This window comes from Prionailurus viverrinus, chromosome B2 (genome assembly GCF_022837055.1).
Source record: "Prionailurus viverrinus isolate Anna chromosome B2, UM_Priviv_1.0, whole genome shotgun sequence".
Classification (NCBI taxonomy): Eukaryota; Metazoa; Chordata; class Mammalia; order Carnivora; family Felidae; genus Prionailurus; species Prionailurus viverrinus.
The window spans coordinates 122734483-122759016 of NC_062565.1; the positions used below are offsets into that span (position 1 = coordinate 122734483).

Below are 24534 nucleotides of genomic sequence, written 5' to 3' on the forward strand. Positions count from 1 at the left end.
AGTTTGTGGGTTTGAGCCCCCACTGGGCTCTGCACTGACAGTGTGGGGCCTGCTTGGGATTCTTTCCCTGCCCCTCTTCCACTCACACTTTTCTCTCTCAAAATAAATAAATAAATCTTAAAAAACAAAAACAAAAACAAAAAAACCTACTGAGGGGATAATCACCAATCCAATGAAATATATTTATGAGATTTGATATATGACTAGTTCTCACAGTAAAGATTAGTTGAATATAAATGTTTAGGAATTTAATGAACTTAAAATTACAAACAAAACTCCCTCAGTGCTAAATCTGTGCCTACATCTACCATATGATCTGCAAAATACACATATATACAAATATGTACAATTATCAATACACAAAATCCCTCTCAAACTTAAAAAATTATCTTGGTGAAATAAAATTAAAAAAAATTCTTCATGCAACTATCTTTAATTTGGAATATATTGTGACATACCTTCAACATCAAAACAGAGAGAGTTGATGAAACTCCTGTGTGTGTCAAACTGTCGGATCAATACGGCAGGATCCTCTCTCATATCAACTTTCCATATCCGTATCACGGAATCATAGCACCCTGTAACCACCACCTCTTTCACAGCGGGATGGAATTTAGCCGTGTAAACAAAAGAAGGATGAGGCAAAACTCTGAAAGTAGTGGTACTATTTATTTCATTTTTCCAGATCCTGGAAAAGGATAAAAAGTTATATATTGCTTCTGAAATGCACAAGTTTCTAAAACTTTCTCTAAAAACACAGCCAATGGGTCTCAAGTAAGCAATGATAACAACCAATGGTAAACTAAATTTCCTAACAATCAAAAATAATATGACCAAAGATTTGATGGCTGGGGTTCTTTACATTTTGACAAAGCTATTTCTTAGTTATTATGAACCATGTTAATTTGTCTACTAATTGTAACTATACTGTAAAATGAAAAATTATATTTGGGTAGGTCTGTTTTTCTTAAACATACCTACTTTTGTCATTAAATACACACTGTATAGTTGGTAAAATACTGCATTTAGTACACTACACACAAAAAATAAAATCTAGGGAGAGCTTTAATTATCCCCCAGTTAGGTTGTGTATATTGCTTTTGCAAAGTGCTCACTGTAGAGGTTAGAGAACAGGATACTCCATTAACCTTATATATGTAATTTCATAGCATAGATAAAGAACATGATCTCAAAGACTTAAAAGCCATAATGAAATAACTGTATGAATACTTGCATAAGATTAAAATAATTATGATTTTTGATAGAAAACAGACTACCTTACATTAAATAATCAACTTATGTTCAACACTCTCGTTATCTCTTCCTCTAAATAATGGACAATTTTTAAAAAGCAGTGTTACTGTCACTGCTACAGTCTTGACAAAAGAGTAAATCTCAAGCGTTAAAATTGTTATGTCAGAAACTCTGCAATTCTAGTCAATGTGTAAAAATTGGAAAAATCTAACAACAGACAGCTACTAAATGAGTGTAGAACACTGTTTTTTTTTAACTTGATTAAATTGCTAGAATTAGAAAAATATATTAATTTTTTAATGAGGGGATTTACAGTTCATTCTTTTAATTACTACCTAAGAACTAAAGCAAATTAAGTCCTTTTCAAATTTATCGAAGAAAGAAAAAATATGGTTGCCATTTAAGAATAACATTCTATGCATTTTCTCAGCAGCTGCTTCAAATACAGGATATGATCTTCAATTACTAAGAATCCAAACTAATGATGAAGGAAGTGAAAGAACATGTTTTCAAGTAAAAATAAAGCATGTATGTCACTGCATAAACATTCTTACCATAGCAATACTTTCAATGAATGCATGCTGCATGAAATAGAGTACTTAAAGAACAAAATCATTAATTTGTGATTAATATTGTGAAGATTGTTTAAAAGATGAAAACTTCAGTTGCTTGCTAAAAAATCTCAGTGGTATAATATGAAATACTATATAGCGGATAGAAATGAAGCAATCATACCTTAAAAACAGCTCAATTAAAACAGACACAGCATTTTTGGGGGCACTTGGGTAGCTCAGTCGGTTAAGCGTCTGACTTTGGCTTAGGTCATGATCTCACAGTTCACGGGTTCGAGCCCTACATCTGGCTCAGTGCTGACAGCTCAGAGCCTGGAGCCTGCTTCGGATTCTGTGTCTCCCTCTCTCTCCCTGCCCCTTCCCTGCTCCTGCTCTGTCTCTCAAAATAAATAAATGTTTAAAAAAATTAAAAAAAAATCCAGACACAGCATTTTAAAATAAAAATGAAGCTTTTTATGTGAAGACCTAACTGGTGTGAATGATGGCTTTCATCAAGCAAGCAATGGTTGAATCCAAGAACAAAAGAAACATATTAATGAGTCTGGGGGAAAAAATAGGCTAATCACAAAGAACAAGGAGATACTCAACTTGTAATGACTAGATGAGCGCACAAAAAAAATTATTACAGCTGGGTAAGAAAAAACATGAAGTTAAACAGTATGTGGGATTAAGGGTGGCATAGGGACCTATGTGCCTAACTGGAGCCATTACACATGGGAAAAACTGGACTATTTTAGGAGTTGCCGGTTAGAGAAAAATACAAATTATCTGGATGACAGCTAAAGATTTTGGCTAAACTTACATGGCAGAGAGATATCCAGTGGGAAACAGTTATACTCAGGAGACACTAACATGTGGTGTGGATCCCCAGGAAGATGGAAGCAACAGCCAGAGAAACTCATCCCTCTGCCACTCTTGGCATTAGCAACTCTAACTCTCTTCCTTTTGACATTAGCTTATTCATTTTTAGTAGTCCTTACCCCTTTCAATAACCTCACTCTTTTTGGTTCTAGTCACAATGTTTCTCTCTTCATTCAGTTAATCTTACACATTAATATTTTTATGATGCTAAGAGCTCTCAATCAGTATAAATTTCAAAGCTACAAAAAGAAAAAAGTATACTGTACTGCAACATATTATGTGCTGTGTGGAAAAATCCAAGAGTCTTCAAGAAATGGTTAAATCTGAGCTGAGTTTTAAATGATGACTATGAGCCCATGGTGGCTCATAAAAGGCACTTAAATGTTTGCTGAGTCACTGAGTTGGGCAGGAAGGCTAGGGAAAGGGCATTTAAGCACAGGAAGAGGAGGCAAGGCTACAGGGCACAGGGATTTCAAAGAGGGTAAGATACTAAGGGCATTTCAAAAGACTGTGTGGGTGAGGCCGAGGGAATATAGCAAGTGCACAGGACAAGGGTGTAGGGTCAATGAGAAACATGCTTGTTATGCCATGCTAAGGAACTGGAACTTTCTTTCTTTCTTTCTTTTCTTTTTCTTTTACAATTTTTAAAATGTGTTCGCATGTCCTCATGTGAGCAGGGGAGGGGCAGAGAGAGAGGGAGAGAGAGAACCCCAAGCAGGTTCCATGCTGTCAGTACAGAGACTGACATGGGGCTCAATCCCACCTACCTGACCTGAGCCAAAATCAAGAATTGGATGTCCAACCAACTGAGCCACCCAGGCGCCCCGGGAACTGGAACATTTTCAAAAGGGTGGTGGTAATCAAAGACTTCTGAAAATCAAGGCATTATGAAAGATGGTTTTGGAAAGATGGAGGAACAAAAGACTGAACAGTGGGAAAGTTCAGCACCAATAGTTTAAGAGCAGATAGCAAGGGCCTGAATGAAGGTAACACCAGTGAGGACAGAAAGAGTGTGACAGATGGTGAGCCTTTTAGAAGGGTGAACCGACAGACCGTGGCGCTGCTTGGATGCGGGGAGGAATGGTGGGAAGTAAAAAAAGAAATGAGGGCTCCCTGGGTTCCTGGCTCAGGAGACAAGGTGGATAAGGATGCCATTAAAAAATCCACAAGAGGACTAAAAGAGGAAAGCAAAGTTTTGTGATTATCAGCAAGTCTGATCTGAGGTGCCACGGGACAGTCCAGACAGAAGTGTGTAACAGAAAGTGCAATTCAGAAAAAGGTGGGCGCTAGAAGTCACTGCCTATGACTGAGACTCCAAGCCGGGAAAGACGAGAGAGACCAGGTCGAGCACCCCAAACCAGGGAAGATGACAAGAAGAGGATCCCAGGAATAAACATCTACAGAGAATAGGCAGAGGAGGAGGAACAGGAGGCAGGGAATGAGAACTGGCCAGAGTCACAATAAAAAGGAAACAGAAGAGGTTGTCAAGGAAACCATTAACTGAGAATATTTGAAGACTCATCAATAATTAAGTACTGCAGTGAAAGCAACCAGGATAAGGACCAAAACTGGCCCTGGGATCTGAAAATCAGCAAGTGACTGCTGACCTCTTGAAGAAGGTTTATCTAGCAGAATGGGAGTGAAAGCCAGACTAACTGGGTTGAAGTAAAGACAACGTGCATAGAATGCCCTTGGTGGTGTAGAAAGAAAAATAATGTGGTAGTCTGGAAAGGAGAAAGAGTTGAGAAAAAGATTTCTTAAGATAAGAAGATGTGAACGTATTTTTAGGATGACAGGACAAAGTCAATAGACAGGAAGATAGTGAAGAGACAAGAGGTAGGAAACAGAGCTGCAGACTGAAGGACTGAGATTAAAAGCATAGATCAAAGAGTGGCCGGAAAAAGTGTCTTTATTCACATTTTTGTTAAGGCAGCAGACAGAGATAAAGATGGGTACACTGACAGACACTGGGTGGAAAACCAGAGGGAAATACAGGAAGTGCGTGTCTGGCTTCATTTCACTGTAAGCTGAAGGCATTCAGCTAATGAAAGTGGGAAGATGTGACTCAGTGTACAGAACCTGAAGTGCCGTGAGGCCTGGATATGCCGCCAGAGAAATGAGGGGAAACAGCTGAATTTTGACAAGGAAAAGGATTGTGCAGCTGAGATGAGAGCTCAAGTGATTTTAAGACTTACAAATCCAGTCAGACCTGGCAGGGTTATAAACTGTTCTCTAGTACAACCTGGCATCAGACAGAATGGCTATGCCGAGAAAACAAGCAGACCACAGGTTGTGGAGGATAACGTAAGGAGGGACGCATAGCAGGTTCCCAGCTACACAGGGAAGGAAATCAATGCTCACCAATTACTATCTTTTGCATTTAAATATAAAGTAAACGGTAATGATAACATCTTAATCAATTAGACATCTTATATTAACAAGGAAGCTGATAAGACTAGTAAAAGAAGGGACCCAGACGCAAGGAGTATCTGCTACAAAGTGTGTTAGAAAAGCAGGAAGCAGAATAGTGAAGTCAGAGGGGATCGCAAACTGCTCCAAGTATCAGCTTCTTAGGGTATAGAAACAGTAAGTGTTGGGAATGCAAGCTGGTGCAGCCATTCTGGAAAACAGTATGGAGGTTCCTCAAAAAACAAAAAATAGAACTACCCTACGACCCAGCAATTGCACTGCTAGGCATTTATCCACAGGATACAGGTGTGTTGTTTCAAAGGGACATATGCACCCCCATGTTTATAGCAGCATTATCAACAATAGCCAAAGTATGGAAAGAGCCCAAATGTCCACCGATGGATGCATGGATAAAAAAGATGTGGTATATATACAAAATGGAGTATTACTTGGCAATCAAAAAGAATGAAATCTTGCCATTTGCAACTATGTCAATGGAACTGGAGGGTATTATGCTAAGTGAAGTTAGTCAGAGAAAGACAAAAATCATATGACTTCACTCATATGAGGACTTTAAGAGACAAAACAGATGAACATAACGGAAGGAAACAAAAATAATATAAAAACAGGGAGGGGGACAGAATAGAAGAGACTCATAAATATGGAGAACAAACTGAGGGTTACTGGAGGGGTTGTGGGAGGGAGGATGGGCTAAATGGGTAAGGGGCACTAAGGAATCTACTCCTGAAATCATTGTTGCACTATATGCTAACTAACTTGGACGTAAATTTTAAAAAATAAAAAATAAAATTAAAAAAAAAACAGCAAAAAAAAAAAAAAAAAAAAGAACCTCAGTGATTATCAGCCAGAGTCCCATTAAAATGAAGGGTGTTTGGAAAGTGCATTGCAATTCCAAAGAAAAGGCCAAACTGCTCAACTCTAATCTTAAATAAAGTTCTGAGAATGGAAAAAAAAAAGAAATAATAAATGTTTATGTGCACCCACCTACATTTGTTGGAATCAAATTAAATGATATCTATAAAGGCATTCTGAAAAACTGCCTAATAATACATTTATATTACATGCAAGGTAGAGCAAGCAGCTAAAACAGTGTCAATGGCACTTCACAAAGTAGTTTTTAAAAATGCTACTGTGATACTTACTAGGTTGGAAGGGGTTAGGTTATTTCATGACTGACATTCTGAAAAATGCAAATACTGACAATCTAGAAAACTCTTAAAACATGAGGTGCATATTCACTCACAAGTATCCCCTGCTTTTCCAAAGTCTGCATTATACCACTTTGCTTTTGCCTAAGACCTGTGTTAGTACTTTTTGGTTTGTTTTCACTAACCCAAAGACAGCTGAAGAGAATTTTTGCTTTGATGAAAAAAGGAGAAAAGCAAAACTAGGGTTCAGCATCTGTTTTGCAGTGAGCCCTTACAGAGGCAGCACACACCCCAAGCAGCGAGTAGCACCGTGAAGCTCTTCCCTGGAAACCACACTCAGCATCTCCACATTGAGCTGCTCTAGCTCTGAACTGTATCTGTGAGCATCTCCGCTTTATCCCAGTTTATTGTGTGCAGCCATCAGCAAGACATGTCCTTTGGTATCAGAAAAGTCCAAGAGGCTATTTTTAGGTCTGGGAACACTCAAAAACTTTTCCATATACATTAACAGTAATTACTTCTTCATTTTATGCCATTTTTGTCCTAGGAAAAATTTCATAGAAATGCCATACTTTTGGAGAGCAGAGGAAACCTTACTGGCCCTGTACCACGTATAGTGCAGCACTGTGGCCTGGCCCCTGCATATAGCTAACAGTGAAGACAGACTCCTACCATTAAGAGCTTATATTTTGGGGAAAAGATCAATTGTTTAATAACCTTATGTCAAAGTATTAATCAAACAGTGTATATAATGATCACTGAAAGACACTGAGACCAAAAGTATTATACATTACCTAATACACCTAACAAAAACATCTTCAGGAAAAAAATTTTGCACTACGACTCATCTAATCAGTCTGTAGGATGCATCTCTGATAGTCGCTTGATCATCCAAACATAACTGATGCATTAGTTACTTTCCTTGACGGCAAGCAATGTACAGAAGAAGTACTTCTCAAGGATACTAACCTGGCGGTGCCATCAGATGAGGCAGTAAGGATATAGCGATCGTCATGTGACCAGCAAAGATCATAAATAATATTGAGGTGGCCACACAATTCTCTCATGAAACGTCCAGAAGGAATTTCGTATACTAATGAAAATATTCAAAAATTAGTAGGTTTCCATGACAGAGACTCTCAATCCAGTAATACATAAATACATAGTTTATGATAATCTGTATGTACATAAGGTAAGCACTGCCTCCAAGAATATTATCACCAAAGATATTTTAGCATAAAAAATTTCAAAGTCTACTTAAAAACAGTTTTTCATTTCCTTTAGACACAAGAATTTCCACATACAAAATTTTACAATATGCTCCAATTAGCATTTATTCTCATCACTTCAAAGCAATTTTTCTAATAATCTTTGACAATCATTAATCAAATAATAAATAACATTTAAATTGCAACTCCAAAGATTCTATAATTTGGGCTTTCATGAATAAAGCATTAGTTTACTGAAAATTAAATTCCAACAGAATTAGGGGCGCCTGGGTGGCGCAGTCGGTTAAGCGTCCGACTTCAGCCAGGTCACAATCTCGCGGTCCGTGAGTTCGAGCCCCGCGTCGGGCTCTGGGCTGATGGCTCAGAGCCTGGAGCCTGTTTCCGATTCTGTGTCTCCCTCTCTCTCTGCCCCTCCCCCGTTCATGCTCTGTCTCTCTCTGTCCCAAAAATAAATAAACGTTGAAAAAAAAAATTTAAATTCCAACAGAATTTTAATTATTTGAAGAAAAAATGTGAACTGTGCTACTGTCAGAAAAAATTTCTAATACTTAAATGATTTAGTAAGAGAATTAACAAAGACCCAATCTGATTAAAAGGCATTGTGGTTTTCCTGTAAGTTAGGTTCACAATAAAATCTTCCAAGACAATGACTGAATTTAGAACAATAAAGTGTGCAAGTCTCTACTTCCACCTAGTGGTAAAACCAAATCCCCTTTAAAATACTAAGCAGAACAGAATTACTTCCGGAATAGCAACAGAAGGACTTCCGAATATCTGCTCCCTGATAAAAACAAAGAGAACACTGCCAAAATTATCCAAATTAACTTTTTCAGAACTCTAGAAATTAAACAAAGGTTTGCAACAATATGAGGAGCATTTATTTAAGAAAAACAGCTGAATCTTGGTAAGAACCTGAGCTTCGTGGTGTTTTAACTTGCCGTGTTCCCATTCTCTTCCTCCAAGCTCCAAAGGAGCTTTAAAAATCAGTAGCCTCACAACTTAAAGCCAGCAGCATAGCAGCCACAGGATGGGGCAGAAGAGGTATGAAGCTCCCCCAAATCCCCATCCCCAAGACTTAACTACTATTAACAAAGTCTAGCAGTTCCCTGAAAGTCTCCATTCTCAGGGCTTGGCTTTATTTAACTGGGCTCAGAGCATGCTCTGTGCGAACAGCCCTAACCCTAGGGTACGCGCTGAAATAATCAGTGGCATAGCTGTCTGAGGCAGTGATGCCAACTGAGGCTAAGAAGAGGCTGAGCAAAAAACTTAAAAGGAAAACACTGAGAATGAGATGTCCATAGTGGACTTCAACAAACTCCTGGGAATCTAGCAGGACATGTACATGTGAGTGAAAGACTCTAGGCCCTCTCTCACTCTGGCTGACCTCAGGAGGCTCTGTGCAAACATAAAGTGAAGGCTATGGCAGAGTTGCAAACTGCCTACCACAACATGTTAAGAGTACATCCCAATGCACACACAGATCCCCTTGGCAAAGGCTGCGTGATCTGCTCAGTCAAGACATTTAAAAATCTCTAACCGTGGCTGACCACCAAGTTAAGTGAGCAGAGACTTCAGAGACAACAACAAATCCTGGGTGGGTGGGTAGAGAGGAGGGGGAAGGAAAGGAATCTGATTTCCTGAACAGCCACACTGTAATAATATCTACTTCTCAACACAAAATTAGGGAGACATGAAAAACCAAGCAGTCAACTATGGCCATACAAAGAAATGAGGCAGTCCACAGAAACTAAGAGGAAGCCAAGATGTTGGTATTTCTAGACAAAGACTTTAAGCCCACTTTTACAAATATACTCAAAGATATCAAGAAAACTATCCCTAAAAATTAGGAATAATTCTCACCAAAAAAATACCAACAAAGGGACAGAAATTATATATAAAAAACCCCAAAAATTCTAGAGTTGAAAAATACAATAATGGAAATAAACAATTCACTAGAGGGGCTCAATAACAAATCTGAACTGGCAGAAAAATCAACAAACTTGAAGACAGGTCATTTGAGATTATGCTGTCTGAGGAAAAGAGAGAAAAAGAATGAAGATAAAAGAATAAAGCTGCAGGGACCTGTGGGACACCACCAAGTGTACCAACAAAGAGATGACGAGTCTCAGAAGAGAAAAGATAGAAAGGAGCAGACAGAACAATGTGAAGAAAGAAAGACTGAAAACTTCCCAATTTTGTGAAGACATTAATCCACACATCTAACAAGCTAAATAAATTTTAAGCAGACACATCATAACCAAACAATCAAAAACCAAAGACCAAATTCTTCTTCTGTTTTCTGAGACTTAAGCAATAAGTACGTCTAAATTTATATAGCATTTTGCACAAGTTGTTTTTAAGCATAAAGTAACATTTGTCACTGAAATGTTGAAAACATAAATAAGAATGAAAATAATTCCTTCACTGCCCAAAAGAAATAAATCACTATTAACACTCTGGAGTATGTTTCTTTTTTTTTTTTAATTTTTTTTTTTTAACATTTATTTATTTTTGAGACAGAGAGAGACAGAGCACGAACAGGGGAGGGGCAGAGAGAGAGGGAGACACAGAATCTGAAACAGGCTCCAGGCTCTGAGCGGCCAGCACAGAGCCCAACGCGGGGTTTGAACTCACGGACCGTGAGATCATGACCTGAGCCGAAGTCGGACGCTTAACCGACCGAGCCACCCAGGCGCCCCTGGAGTATGTTTCTTAAGAATCTTTTCTCCTTCATGAATAGGTTTTGATGAATTTTTAAAATAGCATGGGTATAATAAAACTACACAAAAAAAATCTGTTTTTTTTAAACTAACATTTCATGAAAAAAATATTTATTTGATTTATTTAACATTTAATGTTTATTTAAAAAATGTTAATCAAGCCAATTAGAAGTCCCTGCTGAAAGAATAAATCTGCTAAGAAATAAACTGTGTGAGACTGAGGGAAGTTCAACACTACCTAGTGCTTTGGGCAGATGCCCATAGGGAGTGGGTTACTTCCTGCTGAGGAAGCTGGTTTTCATAATTATGCAAGAAATAAGGCAAAGTAGGGGCACCTGGTGGCTCAGCTGGTTAAGCATCAACTCTTGATTTTGGCTCAGTCATGATCTCGTAGTCCGTGGGTTCAAGCCCCACCTGGGTCTCTGCTGATATGTGGAGCCTGCTTGGAATTCTCTCTCTCCCTCTCTGCCCCTCCCTCACTCCCTCTGTGTCTCTCAAAAATAAGTATTTAAAAAGGAAAAAAAAGTAAGGGAAAGTACTTAATGCCTTTAAGTCTAGAAGATATGCTCACTTAAAAAAGATCTCTACTGTTACAGAAAATTTTAATATGGTTTTCTCTATATTTTTTAAATGTTTATTTTTGAGGGATAGCGACAGTGCATGAACACAAACATGCACCTCCAGAAAAAAGGAAGAGGGAATCCCAAGCAGGCTCTTCACTGTCCGCGCAGAGCCCAACATAGGGCTCGAACTCATGAATCCTAAGATCATGACCTAAGCAAAAATCAAGTGTTAGAGGCTTAACTGACTGAGCTATTCAGGCACCCCAACAAGGTTTTCTATATTTTTTTAGAAGCAATTTGAGAGTGGGTTTTGGGCCACTGCTGACTTCTCTAACATAATGAGAAGTCGTTCTCTAGATACTCCTGAGCCAGATGTAACCCTTCTAATGCATATGAAATTCAAAGGCTTTCATAATTTAAATTATCACTGTTACCAACTGACCATAACGGACCAGAATTCCTCATGAGATTTATTAATGCCTGCACATTTCTAAATTTCTATTTTAAAATAGAAAATGCTTACAAAAATCCTCCTGCATGTTTTAAAAGTAAACTTACCATCCTTCATTTGGTCATTCTCTTTCTACTCCTGAACATAAATTTTATAGAAAGCTGTAAAATTATTGTTAAAAAACTGGAGGATTTCTCAAATTAAGATTTCAATGAATTTTAAAAACCAAACAATGTCCTCCACATAGACTTCGATCAGATTAAACAGGCAGAATTATTACTCACAAATAATCGGATATCCGTCCCTGCCAGCACAGGCTGCTGCTAATATTCTTCCGTTGTGAGAGAAAGCAAGACAAAAACATCCTCGTTCTCCTGCATTTAGTGAGAAGAGGTGCTTGTTTGGAATACGGCAAGCCTAAGAAAACATATATTAAGAAAAATAAGAAACATTAAAATACGGAGGCTAGTTGTTGATTCAATTACTAAATGGTAGAGCTTTTTTTTTTTTTTTTAAGTCCCTCTACTGTGATGCAGAGAAAGAGAAAAGCAAGTAAACACAACGACGGAAAACTATAGTAAATTATTTTACTTCCTAAAGAGGGAATCAGTTCTCCATAAAATAAAGTCAATTTATACTCAATAAATTGAGTGCTAGCACTTAATTCACCTAAACTACGAAGCAATAATGCCATTATCTGGTACTCTAAAGTTGTCACTACTGCACAAAAGATATAGCCATGCACAAAAAAATGTCATATCAGATCTTTATTCCATGACACCTAATAAGTGATATTTGCTGAACCACAACTAATTCTGAGACCATAAATGCCCTATAGGGTCTAGCTTAAGCCCAGAATGTATGAATGCTCATTTTCTCTCTTTTTCTCTCTTAAAATCATCATCATTTGTGGCTGCCTTCCAAAAGGTACTTTCAAAGTAATCAATCACCTCTTGTTGGTTTCTTCATTAATTTTATTAAAATTTCTTCGTTAATTTTTATGAATTACCAGACGAACCCAAAACTTTCCATGTATAATATCTACTGTAGAAAATACTACTTTTATTTGTCCTAATTCTACTTCTTCCAAACTTTCGTGAGCCTTAGTTCTTGTTATTCTGCAAGTTCAATTAAATATATATTGGACCCTTACTATATGCTACAAATGTGGTACTACCTCACGAATGTCTTTTAATATGTTCATCACAGCACCCTGTAAGTAACCATTATTTCTACATACAGTTAATAAGGATTATTCAGAGGGTCAAGTGCAACTTGCTGGGCCTAGTCAAAGACTATTAGCTCAAGAGTCTGCCTTCTGGACAGGTACCAGGTGCATCACAAGTAGCACCAAGATTCAGCAGCATTATTAGCAGGCAGCATCACAAGCAGCTACTAGGAAAGTGGAATGTTCAACAGACATTTCTTAGGTGTCAACAAGGTAGCGGACACCATGCTACCCATCTTTGCCCTCCATTCTCCATCCACACATTTTAGAAAAGGAGGGGTGATAAAAAGAGGATAAAAATTGAAGGAAAAATCAGGAGGTTTTATAAGCACTTGCTGCCGGCAGTAGATGCGGCTGAGGAAAACTGCCACACCACCAAAGTAAAATCACTGAAGCTACTACAATTTTCTTCGTATGACCAGGGTTTGGCACTGTACTAGAGAGGCGCTCAATGAACAATTGATAATAAAGCTCTTCCACATCTTTGACTCTTCTCCCTTCTTCCCTGTCAGTCATTAAATTATGCTCGTTTTTGTTCTATCTTTCTCTTGTATTCATCCCATATTTTTCCTTTTTTTTTACCGTTATCCCAAGGTTAGACCCTTTTCCCCTCACACATTAATGACTACAACTGCCTTGTAGTGGGTCTCTCTCATTCTGATGTATCCTACCTCAAGATCTCCAACATGCTATGCCAGAATTAATTTGTTCTAAAATATGGGTTATGAAGTACTACTATACTTTTCTCCTACCCAAAAACTTTCCATTACTTCTCACATCCCACACAATCAAGTATTGGGCTACCATTAGTGATACTCTACATCGTGGGCCCAATCAATCATACCACTTTATCTCTTATGCAAACTGTGGTTTCCAGCCAGCCATTTTTTAAAAAAATGTTTATTTGCTTATTTTGAGAAAGAGAGGAAGACAGCGCACAGGGGAAGGGCAGAGAGACAGGGAGAGAGAGATGCCCAAGCAGGCTCTGGTCAGCACAGAGCCTGATGTGGGGCTCAAACCCACGAACTGCGAGATTATGACCTGAGCAGAAATCAAGAGTCACATGCTTAACCTACTGAGCAACGCAGGTGCCCAATCCAGCCTGCCAAATTTCTGAGTGCCTGAATACAAGAGGTCCATTCCCATTTATTTACAATTTTGCCCCCATACTGAAACACCCTGCCCTGTCCCTCTTCACCCACCCCTAACTTGGCTGCCTTTAAAGTCTATTTCAAGCTCCCCCAACCTGTGGAATGAACCCTTCTTCCACCACTCCAGCTCACCTTCTTCATATCTGCAATTCTCAAATTGTTTTAGTTTCAGGATGGCTTCAGAGTCTTAAAAGAATTTTGAAGACCCCAAAAAACTTCTATGTGGATATAACCATATTTATCATATTAGAAATTACAATTGAGAAATTTAAAGAACATTTCTTAATTCGTTGAAAAAAATAACAAATTGCTAACCTATTAAATGTCAACATAAAGATGTTAGTCTTTTATGAAAAATAACTACATAAAATGAATTGTTCCACACTTTTGAAAAACTCTTTAATATCTTGCTTAATAAAAGACAGCCAGGGGCGCCTGGGTGGCGCAGTCGGTTGAGCGTCCGACTTCAGCCAGGTCACGATCTCACGGTCTGTGAGTTCAAGCCCCGCGTCGGGCTCTGGGCTGATGGCTCAGAGCCTGGAGCCTGTTTCCGATTCTGTGTGTCTCCCTCTCTCTCTGCCCCTCCCCCATTCATGCTCTGTCTCTCTCTGTCCCAAAAATAAAAAAATAAACGTTGAAAAAAATAAAAGACAGCCAAATGTTCATAATTGCTTCTGCTGTCACTCTCTTGTGCTATCATGTATCACTTAGTCTCTGGAAAACTCCAGTGTATACTTAAAGGAGAACAAAAGTGAAGAAGATAAACTAAATCATTATGAAGTAATCAGAATCATTACAATTCTATTATGAAAATTAGGTGACTTTGTAGACGCCCTGAAAGGGTCTCAGGACTTCCAGCAGTTCCCAAATCGCACTCTGCAATTATCATCAGAACTGCCTTTCCTCAAGACTTGTCTGCAGTACACCTGACAGCAAATAACACGGCAACTGTCTCCTGCTTCCCCAACGAATGTTGAAGGTCTCCAAGGGCACAGTCTAATGTTACTCTATCATTATTATTATGTTCAAAGTATTTTATTATTTTTTTTATTTTATAGAGAGAGTGTGAACCGGGGGGGGGGGGGGGCGGAGAGGGAGAGGGAGAGGGAGAGGGAGAGAGAGAGAGAGACAGAGAGAGAGAGAGAGAGAGAGAGAATCATCTTAAGCAGGCTCTACATTCAGTGTGGAGCCTGGTATGGGGCAACCCCATGACTCTGGGATCATGACCTGAGCCAAAATCAAGAGACAGATACTCAACTGACTGACCACCCACTCATTCCATATTCAAAGTATTTTAAAATGACTTTAAGATGTATCTGTGAAATGGGACTCAAAAAGAAAGTCAAATGTGATGCAAAATACAGAAAGTAAAAAAGTCTATGAAGGTAATTATTCTTATGTATATATTGAATATTTGGATACATTAAGATTTTGGATAAACTGCACCTGGCAATGTTTCAGATGTAAAAAATGAACCACTCCACTCTTTGTGGAAATAAGAGATCTGCAAAACTGTATCAACAATGTTTCTTGCTACTGTAAAATATGCTAACCAGAAAGGAAAACATTAATAAAAGCTTAAATACTACTCAACTTGTGGTAGAAAAATATACATGTATATATATCTCCATCAAAATATGATTCAGGAAGAAGCTGGGAATTAAAAAAATAAATCTCATGAACCCATTAAAAAATCCATTTTTTAATAAAATCCATTTTACTAAGAAAACCCATTATGAGATTTACTTCTTATAAACATCAGAAATCTGTTGTTTTGTTGCTGTTATGGGTTGAACTGTGTCTCCCAAAATTCATAGTTGAAACCCTAACTCTAGTAACTCAGAATATTTATATTCTAATAATAATATTTGGAGATAAAAATCTCTAAAGAATTGATTACATTAAAATAAGGTTTTGTTTGTTTTTCTTAGGGTGGGGTCCTAAACTACTAAGACTACTGTCCTCACAAGAAGAGAAGACACCATGGATGAACACACACAGAGAAAAGACCATGAAAAGGCAGCAAGATGGCAGCCATTTGCCAGCCAAGGAGAAAGGCCTCAGAGTAAACCAACCCTTAACCCTGGGACTTTAGCCTCCAGAACTATGAGGAGGTAAGCTTATGCTGTTTAAGCACCCCCAGTCTGTGGTATTTCTTTATCACAGCTCCAGCCAACTGATAGAAAAAACCCAGGTCCCTAACAAAGAACCTAAGATAGTGCTTTTATTTTTATTTTTTTTAAATGCTTTTATTTATTTTTGAGAGAGAGAGCATGAGCGGGAGCAGGGGGAAGGACAGAGAGAAAGGGGAACAGAAGATCTGAAGCAGGCTCTGTGCTGACAGCAGGGAGCCGGACCTGGGGCTGGAACTCACAGTGATATCATGACCTGAGCTGAAGCTGGATCCTTAACCAAGCCACCCAGGCGCCCCAAGATAGTGCTTTCATAAAGCACATGATATGCACTCTCTATTATTAGTTGCCAAGTGAATTAATGAAAAGACAAGATTGTGGTAAAAAAAAACAGGGATAATCTGAGAGTTTTAAGTAGCAAGCTAGTTACCCTCAGAACTGTTGGAGCTTTTAAAGTAAGGACACCTCTAAATGAATCAAGAATAATCCAACACTTCACCTGCCCAGGTAGTCGTTTCCACTTCACCACTTCCTTGGAATCTTCTAGTCCAGGTTCTGCATCTAATGAACTGGCCTCGTGGTGTCGTTCACAGTGCACTGGTTTACCTTTTTCCTCCTGAAGAGCCACCACAGAATGGTAAGATGGCTTTATCTAAATATGTATAGAAGTTGAGAAAATGTTAAGTATTGATTTAATCTTTTTCTCTCTTCTAGCACACAGGGTTTTTTAAATATTGAAACAAACAATATGGAAATGTTTTCAAAATGTAATTCAGAAAAACATTCTACTTTTATGTACATTATTCTAAATAAGATGAAAGGAGCTTGAAATTGTAGTTCTATAAAACCAAAAAGCCTAGAAGTTGGGAGGAAAAAAACAATTCCGATGGTTGCATGAAATGGTTTTAATAATTCTATCCCTTTGTTTTTGCATCTTCACCAACACCTACCAGATGTTATTTCACAGCTCTGATATACAATGGTATCTCTCCCCTTAATATGACAAAACTGATACCCTAAAGACCTAAAGTTTTTAAATTGTGCTTTTCTTAAGAAGAGACTTAACTCCATTCAAATCAATGCAAACCAACCCGGTGGTCACAACTTACAATACCAATTACAAAATATCCAACTGTTCTGAAATGTCTCATTGCAAATAAGACAAAAACAAAAATTTTGTTTTAGAACCAATTCTTTGCTAAAGTCATTCATAGTTTTAATCTATGGAAAACAGCAGCAGAAACATTTACTAATTATTTGAATAATATCGTGAAAAGTGTGCCTATAAATCATGGTACTGCAAATGCCTGGACCAAATCTAGCTTGCTGTTTTTGTCAATAAAGTTTTACTGGAACACATCCATACCCATCTGTTAGCATTGCCTACATATGTGTTATGTACCTACTTTTACGCTACAAAGAAAAAGCAGTTCCAACAAAAACTATATGACCTACAAAGTCTAAAATATTAACTATTTGGTCCTTTACAGAAAATATTGGTCAACTCCTACTTCATATCATTTTTTATGTTTAATTTTTAAAAATGAATATTATTTTTAAAAATTCTCCTAACACTGAAACTTTTATTTAGTACTAAAAATTCGTTTAAGTGTCTTTTTTTTTTTTTTTTTTTTTTTTTTGAGAGAGAGCAGGAGAGGGCACACAAACTGGGGAGGGGGAAGAGGGAGAGGTCTAGAGGAAGAGAAAGGATCTTAAGCAGGCTCCGTACCCAACACAGAGCCCAATGTGGGGTTTGATCCTATGACCCTGAGATCATGACTTCAGCCAAAATCAAGAGTTGCATGCTCAACTGACTGAGCCACCCAGGCACCGCCATTTAAGTATCTTTTAAAATATAACCTAGCATAGGCTTAATACATAGCTGTTGAAAGTACTTTTATAATCCAGAAATCAATTAAAATAATTTTAGAGACCTTATCTTTCTACAAATGGAAAATGTTACCATTTAATTTCAACAATGGAGAACATATATTTATATGTGCTATTAACTTACACATTCTGGAACTTTCAGTCCTCTTACAGTTACGTACAATGTTGATGGGTACCAATTTCTTGGGTGTTTTGACCACCATTCAAAAACCTCAACAACATTTAATTGGTAACGAGGCTTAGTAGGTGGGTAATACAGCTGCAAACGAAGTTTTGAATTGATGTTTACATTTCCATTGGCTCCGAGAAGCTTAAAATAAAAATTCATATAAAATATTACTTTCACTGAAAATAAATATATCCAGTAAAGCAATAGTACAAGTCAAAAACTCATTGAAGAAAAAAAAAGATTAATATGGCATGATGAAATTCCTTAGAGATATAAAGCAAAGAATACTGAATTGGTTAAACACAATTCCAGATCATCTCAGCAAAAGGTAACCCAAACAACTTTTTACATATTTTCTTGATAGCCGACTGGCACGTACAAATTCAGGCTGTTGGTAAAGCACTTACATTACTGTGCCAGATGTTACTTTGCACAAAGGAGGTGATCAAAACACCTTTGTTTGTAATAACAATGATAAAATTAAAATGTGTATTATTTGAACACAGAAACAAATTTTCCATTTGTTTGTATCAGTTTTTTAATGGGAACATTTTAATGTTTTAATTTTCAAAAAGTCAAAATCATTTTCAAAGAGTAATTAACATAAAGGCATTCATTACATTAAAAAATATTTTAATCTACCTTCTTAAAAAAGTTTATTCAATAAAAAAACTTATTAAAACAACTTATACTTAAGTAAATGGAGATGCTTATGAGAAAAATAAAAATCTTACCAACTCAAAATAGGTCCTCTTTTACCAGACCATGACTCTAAGTTGAAGATGTCTGTTTTCTTTTTTTTTTTTAAGTTTGTTTATTTTGAGAGAGAGAGAGACAGACATAGAGAACCTGAGCAGGGGAGAGAATCCCATGCAGGCTCTACACTGTCAGCGCAGAGCCCAACACAGGGCTCAATGTCATGAACCCTGAGATCATGACCTGAGCCAAAATCAAGAGTCAGACGCTGAACCAATTGAGCCACTCAGGCGCCCCAGAAAATGTCTTTGTTAGCCGTTGTGTCCTCTACAAATTAGGAGTAGAAACAGTTTGGAACTTTTGCAGCAGTTCAGACAGAACATGAAGGTGACAAACTAAGAGAACAGGGACTGGGTGCAGGGAATATACTGAGTAGCTGCTCCTGACTGCTGCAACTTGGAAAGGAGAAAAAGGGAAGATTCAAGAAAAACTCAAAGGTAGTGCTGTCCAACAGAACTTTCTGTGATGATAGGACTATTCTACATTTGTGGTCCTCAATACAACATACACTAGTCACCTATGGCTATCGAGCACTTGAAGTGTGGCTAGCACAACTGTGGAACTCAATTTTTAATTATATTTAATTTTAATTAATTAATTTGAATTCTAATAGCCACACGTGATTTGTGGCTACCAAAATGAATAGTGCGGCTCTGAGGCTGTAAACATGGGAGACTGGGCTGATGGCAACACTATCAACTGAAGTAGCAGATACAGAAGGGGTAAAGAATATAGGTAGAATGTTCAGACTGTAGGAGTCTAGGTATTTATGGGTCATCCAAGTTGAAATGTCTGAAATGTGAGGCAGAAGCAAGAAAAGTGGGTCTAAGAAAGGCAGATCAAAGCTGAAACTATGAGTAGGAGTGACATTAAAGAGGTAAGTGGAAGACCATGCCGGAAACTGAAGGATGAGTACAGGGAAAATGAAGGAAACCAAGAAAACAGAGGTTCGAGAGAGTGATGGATCAAACACACATAGGTGTGATTAAAAAAACCTAAAGTGTTCACTCAATAATGTGGCAAATAGAAGTCACTGATTCATTTGGAGATGTTTGCTAGCTGAAACAAAATCCAGATTGTAGTCTGTTCAAGAATGAAGCATCAATAAAGAAACAGAGCTGACAAAAATATAGCCCATCTCATCCCTAGCCTTCTAGGGAAGAATGTAAAGTCAATGGAGGTCGTAAGCTGAGAGTTGATGTTATGATATATAGGGGTAAACAACAGTTTCAATAGAGTGATAGAGTTGTTCAGTAATTAAATAGTAAGCTCTCAAGACTCCCTTCATAAATCCTACTCCTGTCTTAAGCTTATCATAAGGGAATAATATTTTAAGGAGATACTATTCCCCAGATTTTAAATCAAACTTTCCTATAGGTTGTTTTAATACCCACCAGGCAATCTAGTTTACACTAGTATGATGATTAGCATGAGTAAATGACTACAATCCAGCCAACATCCTGCTATTATTAGAACTTGGATAAATAAAGCTTTATTAAATTTAAAAGAATGGTAATATATATGTGCTAAATGAATTGAAAGTACCTTTAACTGAGAATTTGTATCTGGATAAGGGTCCTTTGGGTTTATTTGAACCCCTGTATAACTTTACAATATCCTAGGACATTCCTGGAACCAATGGTATAGGTATTAACACATTTAAATTTTAACTTAATCCATGCTACTTTCAAAGATGGATTTTTCCTAGTCACTGTTTCCATACATTTGTTCATTTTCTCAATAGACATTCACCATACACTTTCTGTGTACCACTAATAGGCTGGGAGCTAGTGGTAATTATGCAAGAGAGATTTTCAAGAGAGTAGTATGTCAAATGCAAAGAGATATGGTAAAATAAGGACTAAAACATATTCAACAAATTTGCCAAAAAGAAGTTCCTGGTGATTTTGAAAAACTTACAATCTAATGAAGGGAATACGTAAGTGTTATAATACAGGAAATACATATAATACTTTGCCCTTTATAGGGGTGGAGAGAATTCCTGATTTGCCATTTCTGCCAATGGCGTAAAATGGATAAATAAAAACCTACGTGACACTTAAAGGGAAAAGGCTATGAGACATTATTGTTTCCCAAGTGCAGTTCGTAGTAAATACTGTAGTTCTGCACAAAAATTAGCATAAAAGGAACGAAAGTACTTTCTAGTAAGACCACACAATGACAGTATTTACTATGTGAAAGTAACCTTTTTTTATTTGTTTTGGCTTTTGCATTATTTTTCACTCTAAATCAGTTTGGTGGGGGAGGGATATAAAAGGTTTTAACACGTTACAAAAGGGTGATTTTAGAAGGTGCATTGGACCAACTGATTCCTAAGTCCACTTTAGAATAACTTCCTCCCACAGCCAATCTGGCTGCCTTATAGCAGGCAGTCAGACTATACCTCTTCTAAAGACTCTCTATAACCCCCAATGAGGATTAAGTGCCTTACCTGGGTTTTCACACCATCCACTCTATAGCACATAATCACATAAGTAATACGGTTTTTAAATTTTTTTTTTAACATTTATTTATTGCTGAGAGACAGAGAGACAGAGCACAAGCAGGGGAGGGACAGAGAGACAGGGAGACACAGAATCTGAAGCAGGCTCCAGCTCTGAGCTGTCAGCACGGAGCCTGATGTGGGGCTCAAACCCACAAACCGTGACATGACCTGAGCTGAAGTCGGACACTTAACCGACTGAGACACCCAGGTGCCCAAGTAATATGTTTATACAGAAACTGAACTGGAGGGTAAGGACAATGTCTAATTTATCTATGAATGCTCTGTATTCAGCAGAGTGCCTGGCATTTCACAGACACTTAAAGCTTTATTGAATGGATGGATGCAAAAATGGGAAAGTTTTATAAAGTGTACAAAATAGGTTAATTTCAAGATATTTTGTAACTCATTTATATTTGAAGTCAAAAATAGAGGATACCAGGAATAAAAGAATTTTTAACCTTATAATTATAAATTATATAAATTATGATTTATATATAATATATAAATTACATGAATTTATATATAATATATATAAATTATATAAAATATAAAATTATAAAATTCCCCTTTTGTAAAAACCAACCTATCCATGTCTTTTATGTCTGTTGAAACACTCAAAAGACACCATCATTTCCTACCTAGATTACTGTTAACAATTTTTAACCTTAATCTTCCATACCTGTATGGAATCTTCTATATCTGTACCCTCTCAAATCATCCTCCACCAAGCAAAGTAATCTTTCGAAAACATAAATCAAATTATTTTACCCCTTTGTTTAAAATCCTATAATGGCTTCCCATTGCTCTTTAGAATTCCATAATGGCTTTCTGTTCCTATAATGGCTTCAAAGACCTTGCATAATCAAGACTCTGTCTACGTCAGCAATCTTTTCAGACACCATTTCCACCCTCAGTCTCTGTCCTCCAAAATCAGCGGCCTTTTGGTTATCTGAGTACATCCCGCTCCTCCCAACATCAGGGTCACTGCATATATGGTACCTTCTACCTACCTACAACTCTCTCTCCCACTGCCACCATCTAGCTAATACTCAGGTTCAACCTCTCTTCTTTAGGAAACCTTTCTGTGACCTTCACACAGTATTTACAAAAATTGCAAGGAATGATAAATTGTATAATCAATTGTTTTATATCTCCTTTTCTTGCTAGAAAATGAAATCTACAAGGTCAAGGAGTTTATCTTCATTTTCACTGACTAGAAAAGTTGCTGGCACACAGACAGTATCTTTTTCAATACTACATACTCAGAACCAAATAGTGTATCTGGCACATACTACATGCTCAATGAATATTTAACAATCTGAATGAGTATGCTCTAAGCTTGAATTAACAATTCTTCTCCACTGCAATCTTGCCTCACACCACAACTCCCTATATGAAAGCAAAGTGACTTGGGGAAATGTAGCCAATCAGATTTGAAGATGATTTTTAAAGCATTTAAAATGGGTGAAAAACATACCTTGAGAAATGCCCAGGCAATTTTCCGAAAGCCACATTCTTGATTTTGAATTTCAGAGTTATTCTTAATTTCATCCATGCTTAAGAAATCAAGAATCTGTAAATACGTACAAAAAATTACTTCAGAGAATACTAGCCTACATGAAATTTAATATTTTCTAGTAAAATATTATTGAAATTAAAAGAATAATTAGTATACTTCACATATGTTTTCTTCACATGGAAGAGAAGCATTTCTTATCTCATTTCATTCACCTTTAAGTTAACTCATTCTGTCAGTGAGGGTCCATTTTTTTGACCACTTTTATCTTTTATTAATAAATCATTTATTAAGAATTATTTCACATCCAAGACCAAATATTAAGTATCTCAAATATAGTCTAGGCACAAATACACCAAGCACAGAATTCTTAGGCTTTGATTGATTGATTGATTGATTGATTAATGTCTGAGAGCGACTTCAAAAACTGTTTAAAAAACCTGAGATCTGATCTCTGGGTCCTTCCTTGGATCACTTTCCTGAAGTTGGGGATTTTTCTCTTTGGATATGTGTTGTCATTAGGCTCTCAAAAGGATTTCTTTCATATCTCCATTCTGTCTGGATGTTCAGACTCATGGATGTGGACCCAAGCTGCCACAGACACTATCTGTGCTCTAGGTACTTGTCAGAGACGATCACTTAGAACTACCTGGTACTTTTCAAGAGCTCAGCTGAGACAACAAGTCTTTACAGATTGCTTAAAAAATGATTTTAAAGACTTCTAATAGATACCAAATTGTCCTCAATAAACCCTTAAAAAGCTGAAGTCAAAAAGTAGTTTTGTTTGACAATAACATTATGTTAAAACTTAAGAAGCAACAAAAAATGTCATAATCCAACAATCTTTCTTAAATCTCCTAATCTTGGGGCGCCTGGGTGGCGCAGTCGGTTAAGCGTCCGACTTCAGCCAGGTCATGATCTCGCGGTCCGTGAGTTCGAGCCCCGCGTCGGGCTCTGGGCTGATGGCTCAGAGCCTGGAGCCTGTTTCAGATTCTGTGTCTCCCTCTCTCTCTGCCCCTCCCCCATTCATGCTCTGTCTCTCTCTGTCCCAAAAAAAATAAATAAACGTTGAAAAAAAAAATCTACTAATCTTACTAAAATAAATGTGAATGAGCATTATAACAAATGACAAATTTCTATGACAAAGAAAAAGTTCCTTGACATACAAGTTACATCACTTTTCAAAAAAATCACAACTTTGTGTACATCACACAACATAATCACAGAATGTAAATAGTGTTTATATAATAAACATATATAGATCATATGAAAGTTAAAGATCAGAAAAACACGTAATTCCACAAAATCAGTCATTGGTGCTCGTCACATCTTGCTGTTCCACTGCTAAAATTCTGCATCTTGCTTAAATGGGAAGAAAGGTTTCTCCACTTCCCTGGGCTTATGGAGAGATGATGAAGAAGAGAAATGTGTATTTCAGGTTTAAATCACCTTCAAAAACAAATTACCTACACCTAAAATTAAAGTAACTTTGGGGAAATATTTCCTTTACACTCTGAACCTTGATTTCCTTTGCTGGAAAAAAATCAGAATAACAAGTCAACTCAAAGGCCATCTATTCCATAAAACTTTCCCTGACTGCTCTGACTCTGCACTAACCTTCCACATTGAAGAAGTTCTACTTCCTCTTGGTTATATATTACACTGTCTTAGCTAAGCGATCTCTATTCCTCTTTATTGCCCTTGATAGTATATAACTCTTAGAGAGTCCGATATGTTTAATGAGTTTACATTTTATAAAACGGATTAAGAAAGAGGACTACATAGATACAGATTACATTCATCACCTCAGTTTATAGTCTTGGTGTTGCTGTAAGAATTAAATAATAGAGTGAATCAAATGGCTAATTACGTGCACTAGTAAATGCTCAGGAAACTTGCTATTACTTGAATTTCTCACTTGTTATCTCCATAGCATATTACAAACACTAAATCCTGGG

At 37.2% G+C, this 24534-nt stretch overlaps 1 protein-coding gene across 8 annotated transcripts in view; it reads right to left on the reverse strand.

Annotated features, from left to right (window-relative positions):
• AHI1 (Abelson helper integration site 1) overlaps nucleotides 1-24534 on the reverse strand; it is a 219674-nt gene that overhangs the window by 154802 nt on the left and 40338 nt on the right. For all 8 annotated transcript variants that reach the window (XR_007152153.1, XM_047858614.1, XM_047858617.1 and 5 more), the window contains 6 exons: nucleotides 22538-22633; nucleotides 17754-17939; nucleotides 16239-16391; nucleotides 11513-11645; nucleotides 7235-7358; nucleotides 459-688 (listed from right to left, as the gene is read on the reverse strand). Coding sequence is in view for 7 of the 8 variants with exons in the window: in XM_047858614.1 (XP_047714570.1) it covers nucleotides 459-688; nucleotides 7235-7358; nucleotides 11513-11645; nucleotides 16239-16391; nucleotides 17754-17939; nucleotides 22538-22633 (922 nt within the window). In the remaining variant the exon portion in view is untranslated. The remainder of the gene's footprint in view (nucleotides 1-458; nucleotides 689-7234; nucleotides 7359-11512; nucleotides 11646-16238; nucleotides 16392-17753; nucleotides 17940-22537; nucleotides 22634-24534) is intronic.